This window comes from Sinocyclocheilus grahami, unplaced genomic scaffold (assembly GCF_001515645.1).
Source record: "Sinocyclocheilus grahami isolate Dianchi unplaced genomic scaffold, SAMN03320097.WGS_v1.1 scaffold443.1, whole genome shotgun sequence".
Taxonomy (NCBI): domain Eukaryota; kingdom Metazoa; phylum Chordata; class Actinopteri; order Cypriniformes; family Cyprinidae; genus Sinocyclocheilus; species Sinocyclocheilus grahami.
In genome coordinates this window covers 735,577-759,012 of record NW_015505622.1, presented here as the reverse complement: position 1 = coordinate 759,012, position 23,436 = coordinate 735,577, and the positions used below count along the sequence as shown (strand labels likewise).

The following is a 23,436-nucleotide window of genomic DNA, read 5'->3' as shown; positions in this document are numbered from 1 at the left end:
ATGCTGTTCATTTAAACTTTCTATTCATCAAAGTATCCTAAAAAAAGTATCACAATTTCCATAGACATATTAAAGGATGGATTTTTAAAATTATTATTATGTTCCTTGAGGTTTGCTCATAACGCTAATAAAGTTTTTTTGCACAATAAATAAATAAATAAATAAATAACTATGTGGAAAAATTATTATAATTTTATTATTATTATTCAACCCTCATTCTGACCCTCTAAAATGATCTGTTTTTAAGGGGAGGTTCTTTTAAGGCGTCTCAGTAATCGGCCACTGTTATGGTTGGCTAACGTAATTGCACAAGAAACAGTATCAATGCCCCCTCGCTATTGCATGTGAGTGCTTTGACAACATAATCAAAATAAAACAGTCATTTCCAGACAAAGCATTTGGAAAATTATTTACTTACGGTTTGTGATGCAGCTGCAGTCAGATATAGTACCGCTTCATCTTTTCAACAAACGTTTCTTTAGCTGCATTTACACTGGCACAAAACATCTGATTTTTTTTGCTCACATCTGACACAGATCGGAAAATGTTGCACACGTGTAAACACAAAAATCCACACAAGATCTGCTTTTTTCACATCCGATCTGGGCCACTTCCAAATATGGATTTTAGTCGGATACATATCCGATATCTGGACATCTGACCTACGTCTAAACACACATATCTGATTCCCCGCAGAACTCCTAATGCGAGGGCGACACGTACTGCCCATAAAGATCGAGTTTTAATGCCAGCATGCTATATACGCTTGCAATTTATTGAGGCGGGAACTTCATATGTAAGAGACTTGGAAGATCCAGGACATTTTTTAATGTAACTCCAATTGTATTCATCTGAAAGAAGAAAGTATACACCTGGGATGGCTTGAGGGTGAGTAAATCATGAGGTAATTTTCATTTTGGGTGAACTTTTCCTTTAATATTTTTCCTGTATTTTTGATCAAATACTCTAATTCAGCATTGGCGAGTATAAAACACTTATTATTATTATTATTATTATAATACAATACCTTAATTATATAATTACATAATCTATGTATATGTATATTGCTGCCAAACCCTATAGCAGATACAGAAAACAAAGCAGGATTTAATGTTAGAACTCACCAATACAGAGACCGTCACTCTCCTCATAGCCTATGCTGCAGACACAACGGCCCAGCGGCACCAGCCAATCACCATCAGCTCCACAGTACAGCCTAGGTGTGTCACGTTCCTCAGCGTTCTCAACACACGCTCCCCTGACCTCCACCAGTGAAGACGAATCCACCCGCGGTACTGTGTCGGGGAAGGCTGCAAGGTTTCTCAGGGTAGATGGGCACTTTTTGTAATAAACTCTCACAGACACCAGGGCGATACATGCGCCCACGTCCTGGAAGGCCAAGTAGAAACCCTTACGAGCTATTGGGCCCACTTCTCGCACTTCGGTATTCAGCCTCAGAACACGGTCGCCCAGGTCTGTCTGTGTGAAGCTCTCGTCGGCGGCTATGGTATCGATTTTGGCGTAGTCGTTGGTATGGAAATGAGCAGTGGCACCATGCGGCTCATCTGTCTCAAAGTAGAGGAGGTTAAAAGTCTCCTTACAGGTGCCAGAGACCCAGGGGATGCTGTTGCAGTCCCGCAGGGTGAAGCGAAGCTCCACGTAGATCTTCTGTGCAGCCTGACGGGGAATCCAGTTTGTACGAAGCCAGTTGTTCTGGTTGGGTTCCATTACGTGGCACACCTGGAAGGTGTGGATGGGACGGTTATGCTCATCCATCTCCGTGATGGCATCCCACTGTGGAGAGCAAAGGACAGAGGAATGAGAAGATAGATAGTGGGATAATTGGAGAAAGCAATAGAAAGGAGTGAATCCTCGGGAAGGGCAATGTTCTTGTTGAGTTCTTCAGAGCAGCTGCTGGAGCCCAGAGAAATCAAACAGAATTTAGCTTAATCAAATTAGCATAAGAAAACTGTAAATTGAAACACTGGCTATGTTTACATGCAAACCTAATAATTAATTAATTTAATAATTTATTAATTTAAAGTCATAATTACATGTTTATCACATTCAAGTGCTATGTTGTTGGAAAGAATAGGAATCATGGAGGACAGCAGTTTCATTCTTGCCTATTGCTTGGGGAAATCTAATTAAAGCCAAAATGAATTGCAGATATTTAATCAATATCCAACAGATTTTGAATAAAATGTAGCATTCCCATACAGTGACAATCAAAAAAACATTACCACGCTATCTAGCTGACAATTTTTTTGTCATTCATATAATATACATTAAATGGATACACTTGAATATACATAACTGTAAATGAAAAAAAATAGGCCTAACTTAAACTTAAGTCAATAAAAAAATTGTTCTGTCCTCCACCATGTTAAAAGTTCATGGCCCACCCAACTCGGAAACACGGGTATCAAATTAATCTCAAAGTTTCCCACTTAAAAAAAAAATAAATATAACATTAAAATTTGAAAGGCTGTTCATGTCTGATTTCTGACTAGGAAACTCATGTTTATTATAGCAAGTAAAAGCAGCTCAAAAAAGAAAAGTTACTGCACAAATTTGTTTATTTACATCAATGTTCTGCAACTGTCTACAACCCATCTTTTCTATGCACTTTCTTCCAGAGAGATCTTGTTATCGTTGGAAGATAGCCACATGAGAAGAAGGTTTACTTAGAATATTTTTTGAGAAAAAAAAAAAAGGCAAAACGCTAATTATACACTGGGGTGCCATCTCTGACAGGACCACTGACAGCTCACAAGCTTCTCACTGCATGTGTGGAATACATGCGATGAACATGTAAATGCACTTCTTGCATTGCTGAGTTTTGGATATACAGTAGATTCTGAATCTGTCAATTTGAATCTGTCAATCAGTTGGATTGAACTGATTTGGTTTGACATGTCTCTAACTACTAATTAACGTTCCCAAAATAAATAATTCATATCCATGATAAATGACATGTAGAACTTGAATTCTTAACCCACAGTATAACTTGAATTAAGACACTGGGTCTTATAAACTTAAAAAAAAATCACAAAAAATTGACATCTGACACTCCATATAAACATGAATTTGTTCTTAACATTGTTCTAATGTTTACAAATTTGGATTATTCTAAATAAGCATGTTAGGGTTAGCCAATTTATATAAGGGGTTTTTGCACAACATTTCATTTACAGTATTTTTAGCAAACATATGACGATCTCTAAAAACGCAGTCTCTTCTGAGAGATGCGCAGCAAGATCTTTGAGCAATGCTAAGTGTGCAATAATTAAATATAGTTCAAACACCTGTAGGGATTTCATATACGGGATACGGAGATGCCACTGGATCACCATCATGAGGTTTTGAATTAATCTGGTCAAACCGGCAACCAAGGACTCCGAGAGGGGTTTCCCAAAAGGACGTCATCCATACGTCATTCCAACATCAGATCAACAGCCAATCAGCAACGGAATCCCCTCCAGCACGCCCGCGTCAGCAAAGGAATTGCCTCAGCGTTTCAGCTCTCAACTAAACAGAACGCAAGTAAATGACCAAACTCTTCAACTCAGCTGACCTGGCGTAGAATTGAATTAAACAGTAAAGATAAGACAATTGCTGCTTGGTGTTCTCCTAGGCTGAATTTAAAACCACTCGTTAAACGAGTTAGGACTTTGAAAACTTAATGCAACTCCGTCAACTCATTTCCTTGAATCTTTGTGTGTATGTGTATGTTTTAGTTAGGTTTTATGTAATCTAGATTAGCCAATAAAATTCATGTTTCATTTATAAACAAGAATGTCTTGGCTCATATAATTTTAAGGTTAAACTTATGCCAAACGATCCTTGCTTGCTACTTATCTCGTAGCTTACTTATAATAATTACCTCTGTTAAGAACGAACAAACAATCTTCATTGTGTGGACCGTGGCCAGGAAAACACATATTAAATTTGTTAAAAGATACCAAGAATCACTGGCTCGCTGGACGACCTTGATTTGAAGTAAAACTAACAAATTTGGAATGGTTTAATCAGGTGGACGTGGGACATTCAGACCCGAGTTCTAGCAAAACCTGAATAAATTAATAATCATCAATTCCCTATAATTACAAATTAATAATGAATAAATAAATGACTTACTGTTATTACACACCTTTAATACATCTCGTTGCATACACATACATGTATCTGTTGTTATACAGAGAAACTTCGCAGCTTGATGATGTGATATGATTTTCTCAGCTTTTTGTTCAAATTGTTGCATTCTTTTTATGAAACTTACCCACATTCAAGCAGATTTTTTTTTTTATTTAATTTTTTAATCTTTCTTTTGACATTGCATTCATACAAAATATTCTGGGGGCTATGAATATTTTGTGAAAATTGAAAATTCTGGCAGTGGCTGGCCAAGACAAAGAGTTATAGAGGTCTCGTAAAAAATACAGTAAAACAATTATATTGTGCAGTATTATTATGAAATGGTTATTGGTTATTATTATTATTATTATTATTATTAAAATAACCTTAATATTATAAGGTTTTATATTATAAATATTATAAATATTCTTAAGCCATTCCTTCACTCCTCAGTGTCACATGATCCTTCAGAAATTCATCTAATATGGTGATTTGAATATTTGACAATAGGATTATCAATAGGGGTGTAACGGTACATGTATTTGTACTGTAAGGTTCACAGGGCAAATTCCAAATGGAAGTGATCATCCCTATGCCTTTGAAGGGCAGAGCCCTTGGAGTGAGCAGGGCACGTGCATGCCATTGTGTAGTCGTCATTTGGAATGCACTTGGCAAAGGGAGCGACGTAATTTCCTCATTATCTTCAGCTGGGATGTTCCCGTGACAACGCAGCACGGTGTCCGTCATTTGAATATTTGACAATAGGATTATCAATAGGGGTGTAACGGTACATGTATTTGTACTGTAAGGTTCACAGGGCAAATTCCAAATGGAAGTGATCATCCCTATGCCTTTGAAGGGCAGAGCCCTTGGAGTGAGCAGGGCACGTGCATGCCATTGTGTAGTCGTCATTTGGAATGCACTTGGCAAAGGGAGCGACGTAATTTCCTCATTATCTTCAGCTGGGATGTTCCCATGACAACGCAGCACGGTGTCCATCAGCAGATGTGGCTGTTTTACTGGCATATATGTCTTTTTATTGTTGTTAGCATAACTGATGCAAATAAACATACATTTTATATTTTAAAAAGTTTTTAAAATATGCTATATAATATATGAAAACTAATATATATAAAACGTTTTAAAATATAAAATGTGTGTTTTTTATGCCAGTGTACATCAGCGAATGTCACGGGAACATCCCAGCTGAAGATAATGAGGAAATTACATCGCTCCCTTTGCCAAGTGCATTCCAAATGACTACATAATGGCACGCATGTACCCTGATCACTCCAAAGGCTCTGCCCTTCAAAGGCATAGGGATGATCACTTCCATTTGGAATTTGCCCCGTGAACCGTACAGTACGAATATGTGTACCGTTACACCCCTAATTATAAATGCTGAAAACAGTTGTGCTGATTAATATTTTTGTGGAAACTGTGATTTTTTTGGAAATTTAGAATGCATTCTAGCATGAAAATAATTGATGAATCATTGTTCGTGAAAATGTTCATATACTGTACAGATTTCACGCAAACAACTAAGCCCACATTTATTTCACTGTCACATCCAGGCAACGTGAGACTCCTCCTTACTGACATTTTCAATACATCATTTTTTAGGTAGTATCGGTAGGCTGTGATGTGCTACCCATATGCTTGGTTATGCTGAAGCTGTGAACACAGCAAGGCATAAGGGCCCAATAGATTTACTAAAGCCACTAGCAACAGCTGAATCAAACAGTAATGACAGGACGTCTGGCCATTGTACTGCTGCTCTGCTTTGAGTGACTGTCTACATTTTTTCTCTCTTTTACACATTTTCTCTTTCCAAACATGTTGTATTGCACACATTTGCTTTCCCAAACACTTCCCATATCTTGTCATCACGCTCTCACTCTCTTTTCCACATGTTCTCACTTTCTTTTTCACAAACTCTCACTGTGTTCTGGCATTCTTATTTTCCACCCATTCAGTCTCTTTTTCTCACTCTGTTCTTTTGTACTCCCACATTTTTGGCACTTTACTGTTTTCCTCACTATTTCTCCTCCTCTTTCTGTGTCTTCAGCATAAATCTCTTCCTCCAATCATCTGTTTCCTCTTCTTTTTCTTTTATTTCTTATCTCCCTAATCTATCTCCCTCTGATAATTAATTAGGAAGGACGCACTTCATTAGCACTAAAGCCTCCACTTACTCACTTTCATTATTGCAGTGATAAGCTAAGCCTTCCCTAATAGCCTCTCAATCAGAAACTTGCTGTATCATAGCCCTGATGTGTGCCGATAGCTCCTCACAACAGACCGCTGTTTGCAACCAAAAAGTTTGATTGAAAGAGAAGGGTTCCATTTCTAAACAGGTCAAGTCAGCTCATGTTCAGTTTATACTATATGTAATTTGCAGCTTAAACTGGATATAATTGCATTAAAATTGTGAGAAGGCCCAGATCATGAGACCTACAGAACAACTATATAGAGACACACGGAGACAAGAAATGTAAATATATCTGAATGACACTTTAGTATAGGTACCAATTCTCACTATTAACTTGTTGCTTATTAGCATGCCTATAATTAACATATTGGTTGTTTATTAGTACTTATAAAGCACATATTATACATCCCTAATCCTACCCAATAAATAAACCTAACAAATACTGTACCTTACTAACTATTAATCGAGCAAATTAGGAGTTTATTGAGGCAAAAGTCGTGGTTAATGGTTTGTTAATAGCGAGAATTGGACCTTAAAATAAAGTGTGACCAAATAAATAAATAAATAAATAAACAAACAAATAGGGGAGACTTGGGCACGCTGTCACACATAGAAGTTGTCCCAAAGGTTAAATCTAACTAGACACATGCTAGACAGATGTTTTTCTTCTTAAAATAAAATAATTATTTCTTCCAAATACATAATTATATTATCCAAACTAAAATTCCAATGTTTACATATTTTTTATACTTAAAATTCCCATTTTTATATTCTTTTTTTTTGCCACATCTGCTGATGACGGAGGAATTGAGAAAATGTATCACCCATAAATATGTCTTATCAACCACTGAATGATGTTTTGCAACTTTTATTTGCAATATTAATACATTTATTCCCCTTTAAGTTGTTTTTCCAAACATTAGCAACATCATGCAGCATGTGAGATGAGCCAGGAACTGCAGCTGTCAGATATATATTCATATGTGACCCAGCATGACTTTGTACTTTATATTTCTGTTTAGGCAACTTTAATGCAAGCAATATATTCCATTCACAACTATCAGCCAACTGGCAAGCAACTGTTTTATTTACTCAGCACAGCCAATTTCTACTCACATTTGACACTTGTGGAGTGTTAATATAGGACCCAGTTTGCCCTTATTGTTTCAGTAAATTATGAAATTATACTATGCAGATTCTAATAGAAGGCTAAAACTGCTTGCTATTAATACAAATATTTATATTTTATACTGTAAAAGCCTACTCACACCAAGCCCAATGATAATCTATCTATCTATCTATCTATCTATCTATCTATCTATCTATCTATCTATCTATCTATCTATCTATCTATCTATCAATGAGATTTTTAAACTTGAATGAATGTGTAAATGCTATATTAAAGCATGGCTATAAATGTATTTAAGAATATTTGTTTATTATGTCACACTTTAGTATGGGCACCACGTCTTACTATTAACTACAACTTTTCCCTCAATAAATTCCTAATTTGCTGCTTATTAATAGTTAGTAAGGTTGCTGTTAAGTATGGGGTAGGATTAAGGGATCTGGTCATGCAGAATAAGGCATTAATATGTGCTTTATAAGTACTAATAAACAGCCAATATGCTAGTAATATGCATGCTAATAAGCAACTAGTTAATAGTGAGAATCGGTCCTTAAAATGAAGTGCTACCGTTTATTGTTATATGCAGTCGTAGGTTTATAAAATACCCTGGAGCCTGTGCAGTATGAGCAAACATTTTCCCCCAAAAAAAAAAAAAAGATGCTGATTATAATGTTTAGCAAGCTTTTCATTATCTCCAGACAGGCCATTTAGTGTCATTCATAAAGTCACGAAAGAAAGAAATTGACCTCAGAACAGCACACCGACTTCGGGGAGTTTGATACATGTCCCGATCCTATAATCTTCTCTCACCCTGCCACTGCCTTCCAGCCCTTTGTTTCACATCAGCTTTTTTTGTTGGTGGTAAATCGAGGCATTTAGAAGAACGGGGAGGCAGTGGCGTGCTTTCAATCTCCTGCTAGAAAGTGACCGGATACATCTAGGAACACTGCGGCGGAGATAAGATATCAGCACGCGGCTTAAGATGCTACTCGCACTGATAAAAGTGGCTGAGATGGATGAAGCTAAAATCGCTGGCTACACATCACATTAAGTTGGCAGGGGTCCACAGAGAAGGATTCAAGAGCGGCACAGATCGGTATGATAGAGACAACATGGAGGAAATGCATCTCGGGGATGAGGGGGGATTCATTGCTTTTAAAATGGTTTAAAAATGGTTTCTTTCAGCAGACGTCTAAGATGCCTGACTCTCCTTTGATATCTGTCATAATTTCTCCACTTGGAAACTGGCTGTGAAAAAGGCATATCGCTGGTGTAGTCGCTGGCAAGAGCCGCACGCACATATCAGGACATAGGATAGTTTAGATAATGCTGGTACACAGTAATGCATATGAAAAGCGATGCGCTTATATCAACACTGAATTGGAATCTGTCAGTGGTGGTCCTCTATTTGGAATCCAGCTTTTTTCTGACTGTATTTGGCCTCTCTGGCTGTAAATGAACCTTTTCAGCAAGCGCCGCCAAACTGACTAGCATGTCAATATGTACGCTCAATAGTTTAAAAGCATCTATTATCATCATTGATTTCTGTTTGTCAGATCCATCTTAGGATTGATCTTTGAAGCTTTGATTTTTCTGCACGTCTTGCATTGAAAGTACACACTTTGAGACTCCATAATAGAATTTACACAACCCAAATAAAGGTCTGCTATCAGGGGAGTTGGGGGGGAGGGGGGTCTATCAATTGCAAACGAGCCCTGGGCAAATGGAAATACAATTAAGCTTGAGTGTGAGTTTAATTATCTTTTAATTATTAAGTACACGTTAACCTTGGGTAATGGAAGTGCTTTGTGAGAGCGCTACCGGCGCTACCTTTGACTCAATAATTGATTAATTGACTTCCACTTCAAACGCCATCAATACAAAACAACAAATTTCTGTATAATGTATCTCTTCAACCTTGTGCAATGCCTGTGGCTCAAACACTGCATTTATTTACTTGCTTTCTTTCTTGTTTATTTTTCAGAGCAAAATGTATGACATGTGCAGAATTTTTCCTTTTTTTCCTTTAATTAAATCAAATCAAATATTAATTTATTCAATTCTTCAATTCATCTTTAATTGTATAGTACTTTACACTATACAATGTTTTAGAATGGGGTCTGAGTATGTATTAGAAAATACATATTTCTGTTATATGTTCAGGTTACAATTAAGAGTAAATAAAATTTGGGGGGGAAATACACATGTAACAATCATAATTATAACAACTCACTTGGGCTGCCAGTTTAATGTGTTAATTTAGAGCTACTGATTAATTACTTAAAAAAATTATTTGATAAAAATGTAAAAATCTATTGGTATGTTTTCAGAAATTAACAATTTATTGGCATACAAAGCCACTTTTTGTAATGCCTATTCAAATTCTATTTAAATAATTAATAAATGTACAATCTGCATATCATGTAATTTGATTACACCAAAAGAAACTGCAAAAATGTAAATTTAAATGCACAGTTAGAAAAAAAAATTAAAATCATCTATTTGTGCGTTTATGTATTTTAACATATATTATCATGTATATTTGAATGTACATGAGCTATTAATAATTGTATATAGCCTATATATTGCTTATTATTTATTATTGAAAATAATTTTAAAGTGTAATCAATACCAAAACTCATGCCAAATTTACAGCAGTTTACTTGATCAAAGAGAGAAAAATAACTATGGAATGAAAAACAAACAAACAGGCCATGGCAAATTAAACATACTCATAAAAGGAACTGAAAAATATCAGAAAGGTCGACATCCCATGGTGTACTGTACTGTAATTTTAGAAACTCGCCAACAAAGATTAGTTTCAGTAATAATAATTCTTGTGCAAGATATCTCAAGGAGTTGAAATCTCATTTCGAACATGCAGGATTACGAAAAAGGACATGAAAAATGTCTAATTTTGCTCTGGGTAAAGTCAGACATACATCAATATGCCTTTAGGTCGTCTCCTGCCTAATCTATCCTTTGTCTTATTTCACTTTCATTATCCCAGACTGTTTTACAACCTAGACTCAGATACAATCTCTATTCTGATATGACTATTTCCTCATGAAAAAATGGAAAAGCAATTCAAAACCATGTTTCTCATAAGAGAAACAAGAAGGAAAGGAAAGAGAGAGTGAGTGATAGAGAGAAAGTGAGTGAGATGGAGACAAGAAAATGTCATCTACCCTCAACAAAGAAAGTAAGTAAGAGGGACAGTGGATAAAGATGGAAAGAGATACTGCTGAAATCTAACATCTAACAGCAGCAACACAAAAGGTAGACAGTGATGAAAGACTGCATTTATGGGCTGTGTCATTTAAACAACAAAAAAAGGCTTCCCTTCCATCATGCACCAGTAAAGGAAAAAGGGAACAAGAGCAGGAGAGGCCAGCGGGACATCAGGGTCACTCTGGACTAGTCCAGAACAACACTAACAATGACCTACTTCCACCCGAAGTCCTTCGACATCTCTACATTCTTTTGTCATCATGACTCCTGTGCAAGAGCCATCGCAAGGAAACAGCAAAGGGACACATTGACATTTCGTTCTGTCTGTTATCAAGGCTCCCCTCCCTATTGACAACTGGAATGAACACAGCCAAGGTTTCCTTCACCGATACACAACATAACGAGCGGAATTCTCTAATAACTGTGGTATTCGCACATACTGTCTGCATTGTTTTAGCACTGATTCGCTACAGAAATTATGCAAATGCATTAACGGCGCAAACACACCCAAAACTTTGCTGAATGCAATTTGCATGGTGCAATTCCTCATCTCGCTGAGTTTTGTGAAAAAGCAAGCCTAATTTACATTGAAAGAAGGTATACTGTCTTGAATTAAATAGTCATTTAGCGCCAGGTTAAAGAAAAAGTTCACCCACAAATGGAAATTTACTGAAATTTACTCACCCTCGGGCCATCCAAAAGTTTGTTTCTTCATCTAAGTTTTAACATTACATCATTTGCACCAGTGAATCCTCTGCAGTGAATAGGTCAGAATGAGAGTCCAAACAGCTGATAAAAACATCACAATAAGTCTATAATCCATAATAATGCTTCATCCAGTGATAAAATCCATCCCCTGGTGTCCTCTCACATCAAAATTGACTGACATATTTGTTTAAAACTGTTTTGCTTGTAAACGGTGCTTGATCTGTGCATATTTCTCTCCTAATACAGACAAGATATCAAGAGAAAGCAATATTATGGATAGCTGACTCGTTTGAAGTTAAAAATATATTGATGGATTTGTTTTTTACCAACACAAAGCCTTTTACTTCACAATATGTTCATTTATGGGTTGGAGTTGTGTGGATTACTTGTGAATTACCGTGATGCTTTTATTAGCTCTTTGGACGCTCATTCTGACGGCACCCATTCACTGCAGAGGATCTTATGATGAGCAAGTGATTAACGCAAAATTTCTTCGAAAGAAGAAACAAACTCATCTACATCTTGGCTGGCCTGAGGGTAAGTACATCTTCAGTAAATATTTTGGTGAACTATTCATTGAAACTCCATTGGAGGTGCTAAGTGAACAAGACAGATTTTTGCGCTGAAATACTGCATGCAGAAGTCATGCAACTGTTTGGTTGTTTGTGCATTCTGGTCACTTGTATTCAGCACAAATCAAACAGATTGTTCAGTGTTCAATCTATTGTATTACCTGGAAAGCTTTGCTGCTGTTCTTGAGCGCAAATACAAGATACAACATGTGTCAAGGCCGACCGGGCATGTAAATGAGAAGCAACAACAGTTTGTCACTGCCTGTAAAGCAGAGGCTGATGGTGATGCATTGCACTCAGAACAGGTTCTCATGCTACCCTCCAATCGGACAAGTTATGAAAACAAAGTTCTCACAACCATGGAAACAGATATAGGGCAAAGCTTTAGAGTTGAGAGAGAGAGAGAGGAAGAAAAAAGAGATGTAGGGACGGCGATAGAAAAGAGAAAGTGGTCACATTTTATTTTAAGGTCCAATTTTCGTTATTAACAAACCATTAACCACAACTTTTGCCTCAATAAACTCCTAATGTGCTGTTTATTAATAGTTAGTAAAGTAGTTGTTAAGTTTAGGTGTTAGGTAGGATTAGGGATGTAGAATATGGTCACGTAGAATATGTGCTTTATAAGTACTAATAAACAGCCAATATAATAATAATTGGCATGCTAATAAGCAAATAGTTATTAGTGAGAATTGGACCTTATACTAAAGTGTTACTGAGAAAGCAATATTGGTACTGAGTGACTGTGTCTGATATATATATATATATATATATATATGTGTGTGTGTGTGTGTGTGTGTGTGTGTGTGTGTGTGTGTGTGTGTGTGTGTACATATATTCCTGACATATATGGTTGCTACAATAACATCTAAACTTCATCATATAGATGTTATTAACATATGTAAATACACAAATTTTAGTATGAAGATTTTATAAATTATAATGTACATATGTGAAAATGATATATTTCTTTATAAGTAACATTTATGGCAACATCACTCTTGATATGGCAATATATGTATTAAACATTAATACATACATTGAACACAAAACACCCTATTGTTCATTCCTGATAATAAAAAATATATATATGTGATGTGTCATGCAGGGACTTATGGGAAAGAATACAATAGTTTTAACTGGCAAAACCCATAAACTGCAAGCATATATTTCACACACCCATTTGACCCTCAGAGCTGCAGGTTACTGATGTTATATGTCAGTGTAGATAAAGTCCATTCAGACTGCTCTCCTCAGTCTGCTTACTCAAACCCCATTAGTGTATTAATCTGATTTCTGCATCACGTTAACAACCATCCAAAGATTTGAACTGCTGGCACACCTGTTTGATAACATGCTGTCTCAAAAAATATATATATTGGAAAGATTCAACTCTGCTGCCCTATCCTACACAGTCGTGAACTTACATTCCCTGCTAAAATTAATATCAGTGAATCACATCATGAAAACAGATTTGTATAGAGCACATCAGTCACTTTTAGATCACGACTGCGAGTGCAAAATGCTGCAGCTTCAAATAGCAAAGGCTGAGTAAGACAGAAGGAGAACTCGCTTGTGTTATAAGAGATTTTGTCAGGATGTGGGTGCGAGCTAAAATCGAGCTTGGTGTTTAGTGTTAGTTGCAATGATGAAGAAAAAGGTGTTCGAAATCAGTGGGAGCTCTGGTTTTCTCAGTGAATTTGAAGTAACACTTTCTGAACTCAATCAATAACCACCGAATCAGCCGCAGATATCAGAGAGCACATGCTGGTGTTAGATTATCAGATTAGTACTATTGTGTTAACGTGTGTTGTATGGACTGGAATCAGGGGAGTGCAGCCCAGTTGGAGACTAGTGGAAGCGTGATCCACACGAACTTGCAAATATTACACACATTATTTTGTTACAGAACTCTAAAATGCTGAGAATAATCAAATACCTCTTTTCTAAAACAATGACGAATTTGATCCTAAATTTAATAGATTACATCCTTTGTTGAAAATGAGGAACAAATCAGGATTTATAAAGACGAAAACTGACATGAAAATTTTCTCATGTACATGTATATGCCAACAGAAGAGCATGGGCATTTTGAAAACTTTATGGGGCAGGATTATCCTGTAATGGTTGGTCAGACTTAATTCAATTAATGATTAAATAAATCTGTTATGTAAACAAGTTATGACTGCCAATGTGTAAATGACTATATTTCAACAGTTACCTGGAGTATAATTTTATAATTACATTAATAAATAGTTTGAACCCTGATGTTAATTGTGTCCTATAATATTATAGTAGGCTAATGTTCACTCTATAACTTTTAAGAGTATAATGCATTATAACACCAGATGAAGCCTGTATTTATAATGCATCATAAGGGTATTCTTAATGTATTATAATGCATGTATAATGGCTTACAAAATCCTTATAATCTCATAAATAACTGAGGTATGTACCATTACTTTTGTGTAACATTATATGTGAGCATTCCAGATGCAGTTGCTGCATGCACATGAATTTAAGATGAACTATGATGCATTTAGGAAAATGGTCACACTTTAGTTTTGGGACCAATTCTCACAATTAACTAACTATTAACTATGACTTTAGCCTCAACAAACTGCTAATTTAGGTAGCTGTTAAGTTTAGGTATGGTGTCGTATTAAGGGATCTAAAATATGCTCATGCAGAACAAGGCATCAATATGTGCTTTATAAGTTCTAATAAACAGTCAATATGCTAGTAATATGCATGCTAATCAACAACTAGTTAATAGTGAGAATTGACATATGTTCACATTTAGGATCATACTAAATATGCCTTTATAAATGAGGCACCAGGAGTTGTTTTTTTTATCTTTTAGTAGTTGAATTTATTTTTTTATAGGTCTAACAAAGCAAAACCGTAGTATGCCTTTGAACCTGCTAAAGGTACCCTGTACTCCATGGGATACCTTGGTTGAACTAACTGGTATAAAACACTGACCAGCTGAGCTTTAATGATTGAGGTCCAGATTTTGTTGTGATCTATCACTAAATACCAGATCTGTCCTGCTGAAGGTCACTCAAAGTCCCATTACAGATAAGAAATTAACACTCAAAAGTGTGGCTTTCTGTCTCATCTTGACACAAGTTCTCCTAAAACAGCATGTATTAATCATTCACGTCCCAGTGCTGCAGTCCCTTTGAAAAGAGACGGAAAGGCCTTTTAGAAAAGGTCAAACTTTCAAATGGCCGACAGGGAATGAGAGAGCGTTAAGAGATCATTAATCACTCTTTGATTGACACAGAAGTCTTTGTATCGTAACTACAGCAATGTAACCATGCTGACTGTTTTTTAATTATGCTCATTTACAATGAATTCAACATCTTTGATGACTGTCACAGCTTTTTAATCTTGAAAAGGACAGAAGTACCTGCTAAATGAGGTCAACGGTCAGCAGTTTTTAAAAACATTTTAAAGCCTAAGGCCTTTCTTCTTTGGCTTTTTTACTGTTAAAAAGTTTGGGGTCAGAACTTTTTTTAATAAATTAAAACAGTTCATTTATTCATCAAGGATGCAATACATTAAATAGAAGTGACAGCAAAGAAATGTTTAATGTTATAAAAGCTTTCTATTCAGTACATTCTGTTCTTTTCTGTTCTTCTATCCATCAAAGAATCCTGAAAAAGAAGTATCATGGTTTTCAACATTCATAATAAAAAGAAATGTGTCTTAAGCACAAAAGCATCATATTTGAATGATTTCTGAAGGACGTGACACTGAAGACTGGAGTAATGGCTGCTGAATATTATTTAAATATGATATTTTATAATCATATAAAACAGTTATTTTAAACCGTAATAACATTTCACAATATTACTGTTTTACTGTTTATATGATCAAATATATGCAGCCTTGATGAGCATAAGAGACTTCTTTCAAAAACCTTAAAAATCTTACCAACCCTAAAATTTTAATTTTTTTTTCACTATAAGAAAGTGTTTTAGTGAATGCTTACTAATAATATAATATAATATAATATAATATAATATAATATAATATAATGTAATGTAATGTAATGTAATGTAATGTAATGTAATATAATATTATATTATATTATAATAAAAACTAATTTAAATTTACATATAAACATTTCAGTCATGACATCTAGAGTTCATTTAACTATTTATGAGGGTTAACATGCAGTAAGCATTTAATATTTCCTCAAGGTAGAGAAGTGCATACACTACACAAAGATACCAGAGTTCTGTGACACATTTGGTAATTACAGCACATAATCTGAGGGGCTTACAGTGGAGTGGAGCCAAGAGAACAGTCGACAAAACAATGGAACAGCACAAACAAACCTGTTTCTCCAAACAGAGAAGGTAAAGGGGAGAGTGTCAGAGAGAGAGAGAGAGAGAGAGGTAGAGAGATAGAAACCCCATAGGATATGTCTGTGCCAGAGTAAACAAAACATACACGCTGGTCTCCCATCGCTAGAAAACAAATTAAATGGCGGGTAAAGTCTCCCCAGACCGGAAAAAGTATGTTCCATCTAGCTCTGGGAGAAGAATGAAAAAGGCTCTGATTAACATGACATACCCTGACCTAACAAAAAGAAGCAGAAAAAGACATTGTGGTAAATACTAATAGGAGAAGTATTTGACCCAGGATATTATAGCATGAATTATTGATTTGATCGGAGGCACCAGCCTCTTACAGCATGAAAAAAAAAGAAAGAAATCCCAAGTGTTGTTTACTGGTAAGATGAACTCGCTTTCTTTGACATCGTGGGCACCTGTGTAAGAGCAGAACTAATATGAAGATGTGCACTGCAACTCCACTGGGAAATCATTTTATGGGCTATAGGTCATTTTACACAACCTTCTGGTTCCTCCACTACAAAAGTTTTACTCGAGTATGGCTCAAGACTAGGACTGGTACTTATAGTTGGCCTCAGAAAAAGAGCAGTGATCGAGCATCCATCATACTGCTCTTTATCGTGAAATTGATTTAATAATAGTAGCTCTACTATTAGAAGCTCCTCTGGGCTGTGAGATCACACTTGGTTGCTTCATTCAAATTGCTTCTAGCCTTTTGACTGGTTTTAATGTCTTAGCAATTCTCTCTATAGTGTTCACAAAAATGAAAGGGGCAAAATTGAATTATTAAGACCTGTGTCAATAATTACCCTTTAAGAAACTCGTTGAATAGATTCTGGATCACCAATGCCGTTTCAGTGGCCTGATTTGATTAAATTTCATTATAACATACTTCTTTTTTCACATCGAATTGTGTGGTTGGGATTAACCTGATATAAGTAATGTTTGCACAGGCATGGTTGGAATACATTCAGAGGAGCTTTATAAGAATTTCTTTTTTAATAACAGCAATACATGTACTGTATATACTGCAGGGGAAATTGTGTATAAGGTACAAAGGTCACGGGGAAATATTACTTACCCCATTTATTGGGTAGGTCTTCCAGCTTAGTTCTCCCAGCACAGCTGTAGTGTCCAAGAGAATCACTATGAGAAGGACAAAAAAGATAACAACTAGGGTCAACTATAACAGTCTCTAATACACAATGAATAAATATTCAACACTACGGCCACACGAAAAATGAAGAACATTTATGTAGTACATTCAATAAGGTAAATAAAATAAAATGTGAATGTGAAATGTGAAAATGTGAATGAGGTCTGGGTTTGTCAAAAAAAAAACGAACTAAATAAATAAAAAATCATGAGAGAGATACAGTATATTGTCTTGGTCTTGCAAAAATCAATTATTTCAAGTCAATTCTTTTTTTAGTGATTTTTAGAAAGGATTTTAGAAATTTAGTAAGGAAAACATTCATGATATTTTTATAATTATTTTTTTAAAGCTTACATGTCCAGTCTCATTTCATTGTAAATTCACGGACAAAAGTGACCAGCATTCTTCAGAATTTCCCATTTTGATTTTACACAAACTAAAATTCTGAACAACATATTAGTAAATGACAACATTTTCAATTACAGTTGAGCCTGCAATTAAATAAGGATACAAAGAAATTAGTACCAATAATCAGGCAACAAGACTCTTAATGGTCTTGATGTGTTTGACATCATTAACAGAGACAAAATACATTATATCAAAAACCACAGAGGAAGAATTCATAAAAAAAATTAAACCATCCACCACCAATCAGAAATGAACACACTGCATTTAGTCTGCATGATAATAAAATTTCCTCTTTGAAGCCAGTCACATCCACTGCCCCCAGCAGGTGATTCAGTACTCCAAATAAAAAAAGAATAATTTGCTCACCCACATATTTTTGATACGCCAGTTTGATATGATGAATGTGCAATTTCCTTTGTCTCTACACCAGGACTTAATTACAATGTCTATCAATAAAAGCGTGTCACAGGCATAATATACTCGTGACACAAAGTCAAGGTATGTGCCATTCTCTCCTACTTAGCCATAATCCAGTGTTTAAAATGTGGAAAAATAGTGCATTTCTGGTCGAATAAACTTGGACAGTAAGTATGACTCTTGAATTTGGCCTATGAACAAGTGGTCATTATTCTCACTCAGCAAAGCGGTCTGTGTGTAAGACAGCTTTCTGAATATGTGTTGTAATACTGAGCTAATAATCAGCTTATCCATATATGTGTTGTCAAAGAGTTAACGTAATGATCCTCAATGAGTGCCTGTCTGTAGAGAGCCTGCAGACAGGATGAGCACTACTGTTCGCCCTGATCAAATTTGCTTGACAATGCCTGATAATTTTGCCTGGAAGTGATGGATCTGTGCTACTAACACACCCAAACAGAAAAATGTGAATTAGAGGGTTAGGCACTTTGGACACTCATCCTAAATCACATTACACCTCTGTCTAGACCCAGTGTCTCTGTCTCGAGACATATTATCCCGAAATTTCCGCACTCACTTTCTCCCTGACAATGAAGGGAGATTAAACATGTCTGCAAGCATATTGGGATGGAGTGATCGAATTGTAATGACTTTATTAAGAGATATTTACCAGATTAGGCCTAAAGCCAGTCTATGATGCACACTGAACTGGTTAAGGTTAGGTCTCGATGACTGAGTAGAAGTCAAAACCACTTATGTAACCTATAAAAAGTGCAAACTTTAACCCCTTCACACATATGTTTCAAATATTCGGTGCCCCTGGCATGACTTTTTATTAATGTGACCATTTTTTTTAGAACAAATCATGGTACCACTTTATTTTAAGGACCAACTACTTGCTTATTGGCATGCCTATTACTAAAAAACACATAAAACAAAAGTGAGTGGCTATGAACTGAGAGAGGAATAGAGTAAATTTCATATTGACTTCCACAATGTGTGTTTGAAAAATAAACCATGGTAGGATTAGTTTACCCAAAAATGAAAATTCTGTCATTAATTACTCACCCTCATGTCATTCCATACCCATAAGACCTTTGTTCATCTTCGGAACACAAATTAGGATATTTTGGATGAAATCCGAGTCAAGTCCCAGAAAGGTAGTTAGGACATTGTTAAAATAGTCCATGTGGCATCAGTGGTTTAACCTTTATTCTTTATAATCCTTTATAACTTTATTCAACAATTTCTTCTCTTCCGTGTCAGCCTTCGACATGTGTTCACGAGAGTACTAGGGTGAGTAATGACAGGATTTTTTATTGTTGGGTGAACTATCCCTTTAAATTTGAAAGTTTTTTATTTTGATTAGTATTGGCACTTCCATAGATTTCAGTGTGTATTCTTACAAATTATAAATGTTTTTTGCCAGTGACTGAAATTTTAGTATCTGAAAAATGTAGACAAATATTACAATAGAAAAAAAAATAAATGAATTGTTGATGAATATTGATTAAATAAAATAATTTTTGTAAAAAGGGACTTTGAAAAGGGACCTAGATCATATGAGACTCAGACCCCCACAGGGACTAGGTACAGTATGTGCAGTCACCATCATTTACAGGCACATTTCAATCCCTGCCGCATTCCTCGCCACAGGAGCGGTCATATGATCCTGTAGGCAACTGCCATTAACCCACAGGCATATTTAGTACCTGGAATTCCTGTAGCACAACCACCATCTGAGCCTCAAAGACTGACAAGTTGATTGCTAGTTCAACATTAAAAACCTAAACCTGCTCTTCCCAGATTTGACAGTGATAAAGAGCCTGATTTTGCCTTGCTGAAAATGGCTCTACATTGTCTCTTACGGGGACACGCTCATCTCACTGAGCAGTGAATACAAGCTAGCTCATTGTACATGCATGAGCCAACTCCACGACAAACACCGAGAGTGAGAGTGAATCCATTCCAGGAAAAAAAAATAAAATAATCCTTGCGTACAATCTTGAATCATAGCCTAAGATTTTTTTTTTTTTGTACAAAAATATATACAAAAATGAATACTATAATGCTGCAGAAACTCCTTAAAGGCCAAAAATGATATACATAATTTTTTAGGAGGCCTCAGCAAACTTCCAAGGGGTCCTTAGGATGACTTAAACATATTTAAACTATCTATCTATCTATCTATCTACCTTTAAAAGTATTTAAATTATCTATCTATAAACTCTAATCTAAATTACAATTCTAATTAAAAATTTAAGAGCAAAGAGCACTTTAAATAAATAAATATTTTGCTTTCCAGGACAAATATGCTTAAATCAAGATACATTTACTTTAAGATATTTTTAAGGTATTTAATCTTGTTATCTGAAAAAAAGCATCGAAATTTACAGATTTATGCTTAAAACAAGAAAACATATCTTCCACTGAATATATATATATATATATATATATATAAAAAAGATTTTTTTCCACTTTCCTTTTCTAACCCTAATGATATAGTTATATATAAAGTATGAATTCCCTTTTAATCATTAGAAAAAAAGAAAGGAAAAAAAACTTCATATATTAAGTAATTTTGCTTCTCAAGTAAATGTGTCTTAATTTGTACTGGAAAACAAGACAAAACACTGAGTAAGCAAATATCCATCAGTCTGGAATCATTAAGTTTCAATTAATTGTGGTTAATTAGTTTAATGTAGGGATAGTCTGTTTATAAAAATAGTAAGCATAATAATAAGGATGAGAACCAGTCATATCTTCCACTGAATATATATATATATATATATATATATAAAAAAGATTTTTTTCCACTTTCCTTTTCTAACCCTAATGATATAGTTATATATAAAGTATGAATTCCCTTTTAATCATTAGAAAAAAAGAAAGGAAAAAAAACTTCATATATTAAGTAATTTTGCTTCTCAAGTAAATGTGTCTTAATTTGTACTGGAAAACAAGACAAAACACTGAGTAAGCAAATATCCATCAGTCTGGAATCATTAAGTTTCAATTAATTGTGGTTAATTAGTTTAATGTAGGGATAGTCTGTTTATAAAAATAGTAAGCATAATAATAAGGATGAGAACCAGTGATTTAGATATCCTTGACAATGTCACAAATTCTCCCCACCATATAAAAAACGGTGGTCTTTATAGTGAATTATTCGCCAAACAAAAAGGTCAATGAACTGCAAGTGTCAATTAAATAAGTCATTTGATAATGGAAAAAAAGAGGAAAACTTCCACTGACAACTGTACAACAGCTTGAAATTAAAACAGTACAGCAAATTCAAATTACCAGCCCTTAGAAATAGATAATGGGGCTGGCAAGAGTAATGCTGCCAATGGCAAGGCGCTTTCCAGATGGGACTATTATTGATGGTCTTCTTAGAAAAAGCAAAGCGGGTTGTCTTGCTGCAGCCGAATCTTTATAACTAGTGTTGACAAGATCCGCAAGCTTCATTTCAAACCAAATCAGCTGCTGAATGTTTGTTGTCTCTCTCCCTCCACCTCAGCATGGAGAGTGAGACATCAACAGAGACACATCAGAAGTGGCAGCTAGCGCCTATGTCTGTCTGTAAAAATCTGGAGTCCCTAAAGTAGGCCACATGGAAAGGAGGAAAGGATAAAAAAAAAGAAAACAAAAGGCAGATGGAGAAAAACCTTGAGTATCTGGGCTGCCTCTATAGCTTCGATGTTTCTTTGATGTGTCATATCAGAAGATCTGGATCGTGTTTTTAAGCAGTTGATGACTGGATCCCAGTACAGAACATCCCATTAAGTGACACATTTAAAGGCTAAATCTAAATCTAAACCCATTCAGAGTGAACACAGCTTTAAGATATGTTTATAGTTAAGTTTCTTCTCATTAGTCTTTAGTTTGGGAATTAGGCTATACTGTAGGGCTGCCACTAACGACTATTTTTATTTCGATTAATCTATCAACTAATTTATCGATTAATCTAAATGATTAATTTCGCACAAACAAATCAACAATTTTACTTAAGAATATTTTATTAAACTATATTTCATTGAACCAAATGAAATCCAAAAGTAAAAAAGTAAAGTGCAACATAAAGTGCAAGAAGCAAGTGTCCATCTCATAGTCCAAATCACTGAAATTAAAGTTCAGTATTATAGTGTAAGAATGATAACATATCCACGTGTTCTAGTCTACTAATAAAACAATTATAATCAAAAAAAACCCTTTTTAAAGGAGTATTTACCAGAAATATTATTGACCAGAATTTATTTAGGAGAAAAATGTAAATGTGCAGTATTTCTGAAAAAAATTACTTTTTTAAATAAAATCAATTACTTGGAGATGATTTTGATTATTAAAATTTAATGGAACCATTAAAATGGAATCCAGAAAATAATGGAAAACAGAATCTGGTAAAGATAAAACTGAAAAACTCAATTAATTATACAGGCTTTTTAATTAATACAATTTAATTTAACCATTAAAACAGAGTATAGAAAAATGGAAATGGAAAAAAATGATTTTGGAAATAAAACTGATTTCATAATGCCCTATAATTATAATTACATATATTTTTTGTGGTAATAAAAATAGATGTAAATTAACAATAGCCTTTAAAATGACTTAAAATACATATATAAGAGCAATAATAATTAGTTCAAATAAAGTATCAAAAGCAAGAAATCATATGGTTTTATTGAACAAAATTGTTAAAATACATAATGTATTATAAACAATAGAGCTAATGTACATTACGCATTACAACAAAGGCCTGCAGAGGGCACCAACGGCCTGACGATTGTTTTTACACATTACTGTGCGATCTAATCCTTGTTTAATATTGACCAAGCACCATTTATATTCAAATGTCCACTTAATCATTAATATTTAACCATTTCTTTAGGACAGAAATGCTATAGCCACTGTAATTAAAAGAGTATGTGGACATCAAAACGTGGAAAACGGATACACTGATACCCGATACTGAGCTCCTGTACTCGTACTCGTACTCATTAAAATGCCCCGATACCAAACGCCGATACCACACAGCATGTGATAAGTGCCATATTCAGACAAAGAAACACCGACAACAGAACAACAGACAGCAGAAT

General features: G+C 35.0%; 1 protein-coding gene across 1 annotated transcript in view; it reads right to left on the bottom strand.

The window, feature by feature from the left end:
* The window catches only part of LOC107552226 (ephrin type-A receptor 6-like), a 97,770-nt gene that overhangs the window by 66,398 nt on the left and 7,936 nt on the right, over window positions 1-23,436 (bottom strand). Inside the window, exons 2-3 of the mRNA XM_016234075.1 lie at window positions 17,438-17,502; window positions 1,125-1,794 (exon numbers count right to left, since the gene is read on the bottom strand). Of these exons, the coding sequence (XP_016089561.1) occupies window positions 1,125-1,794; window positions 17,438-17,502 (735 nt within the window). The remainder of the gene's footprint in view (window positions 1-1,124; window positions 1,795-17,437; window positions 17,503-23,436) is intronic.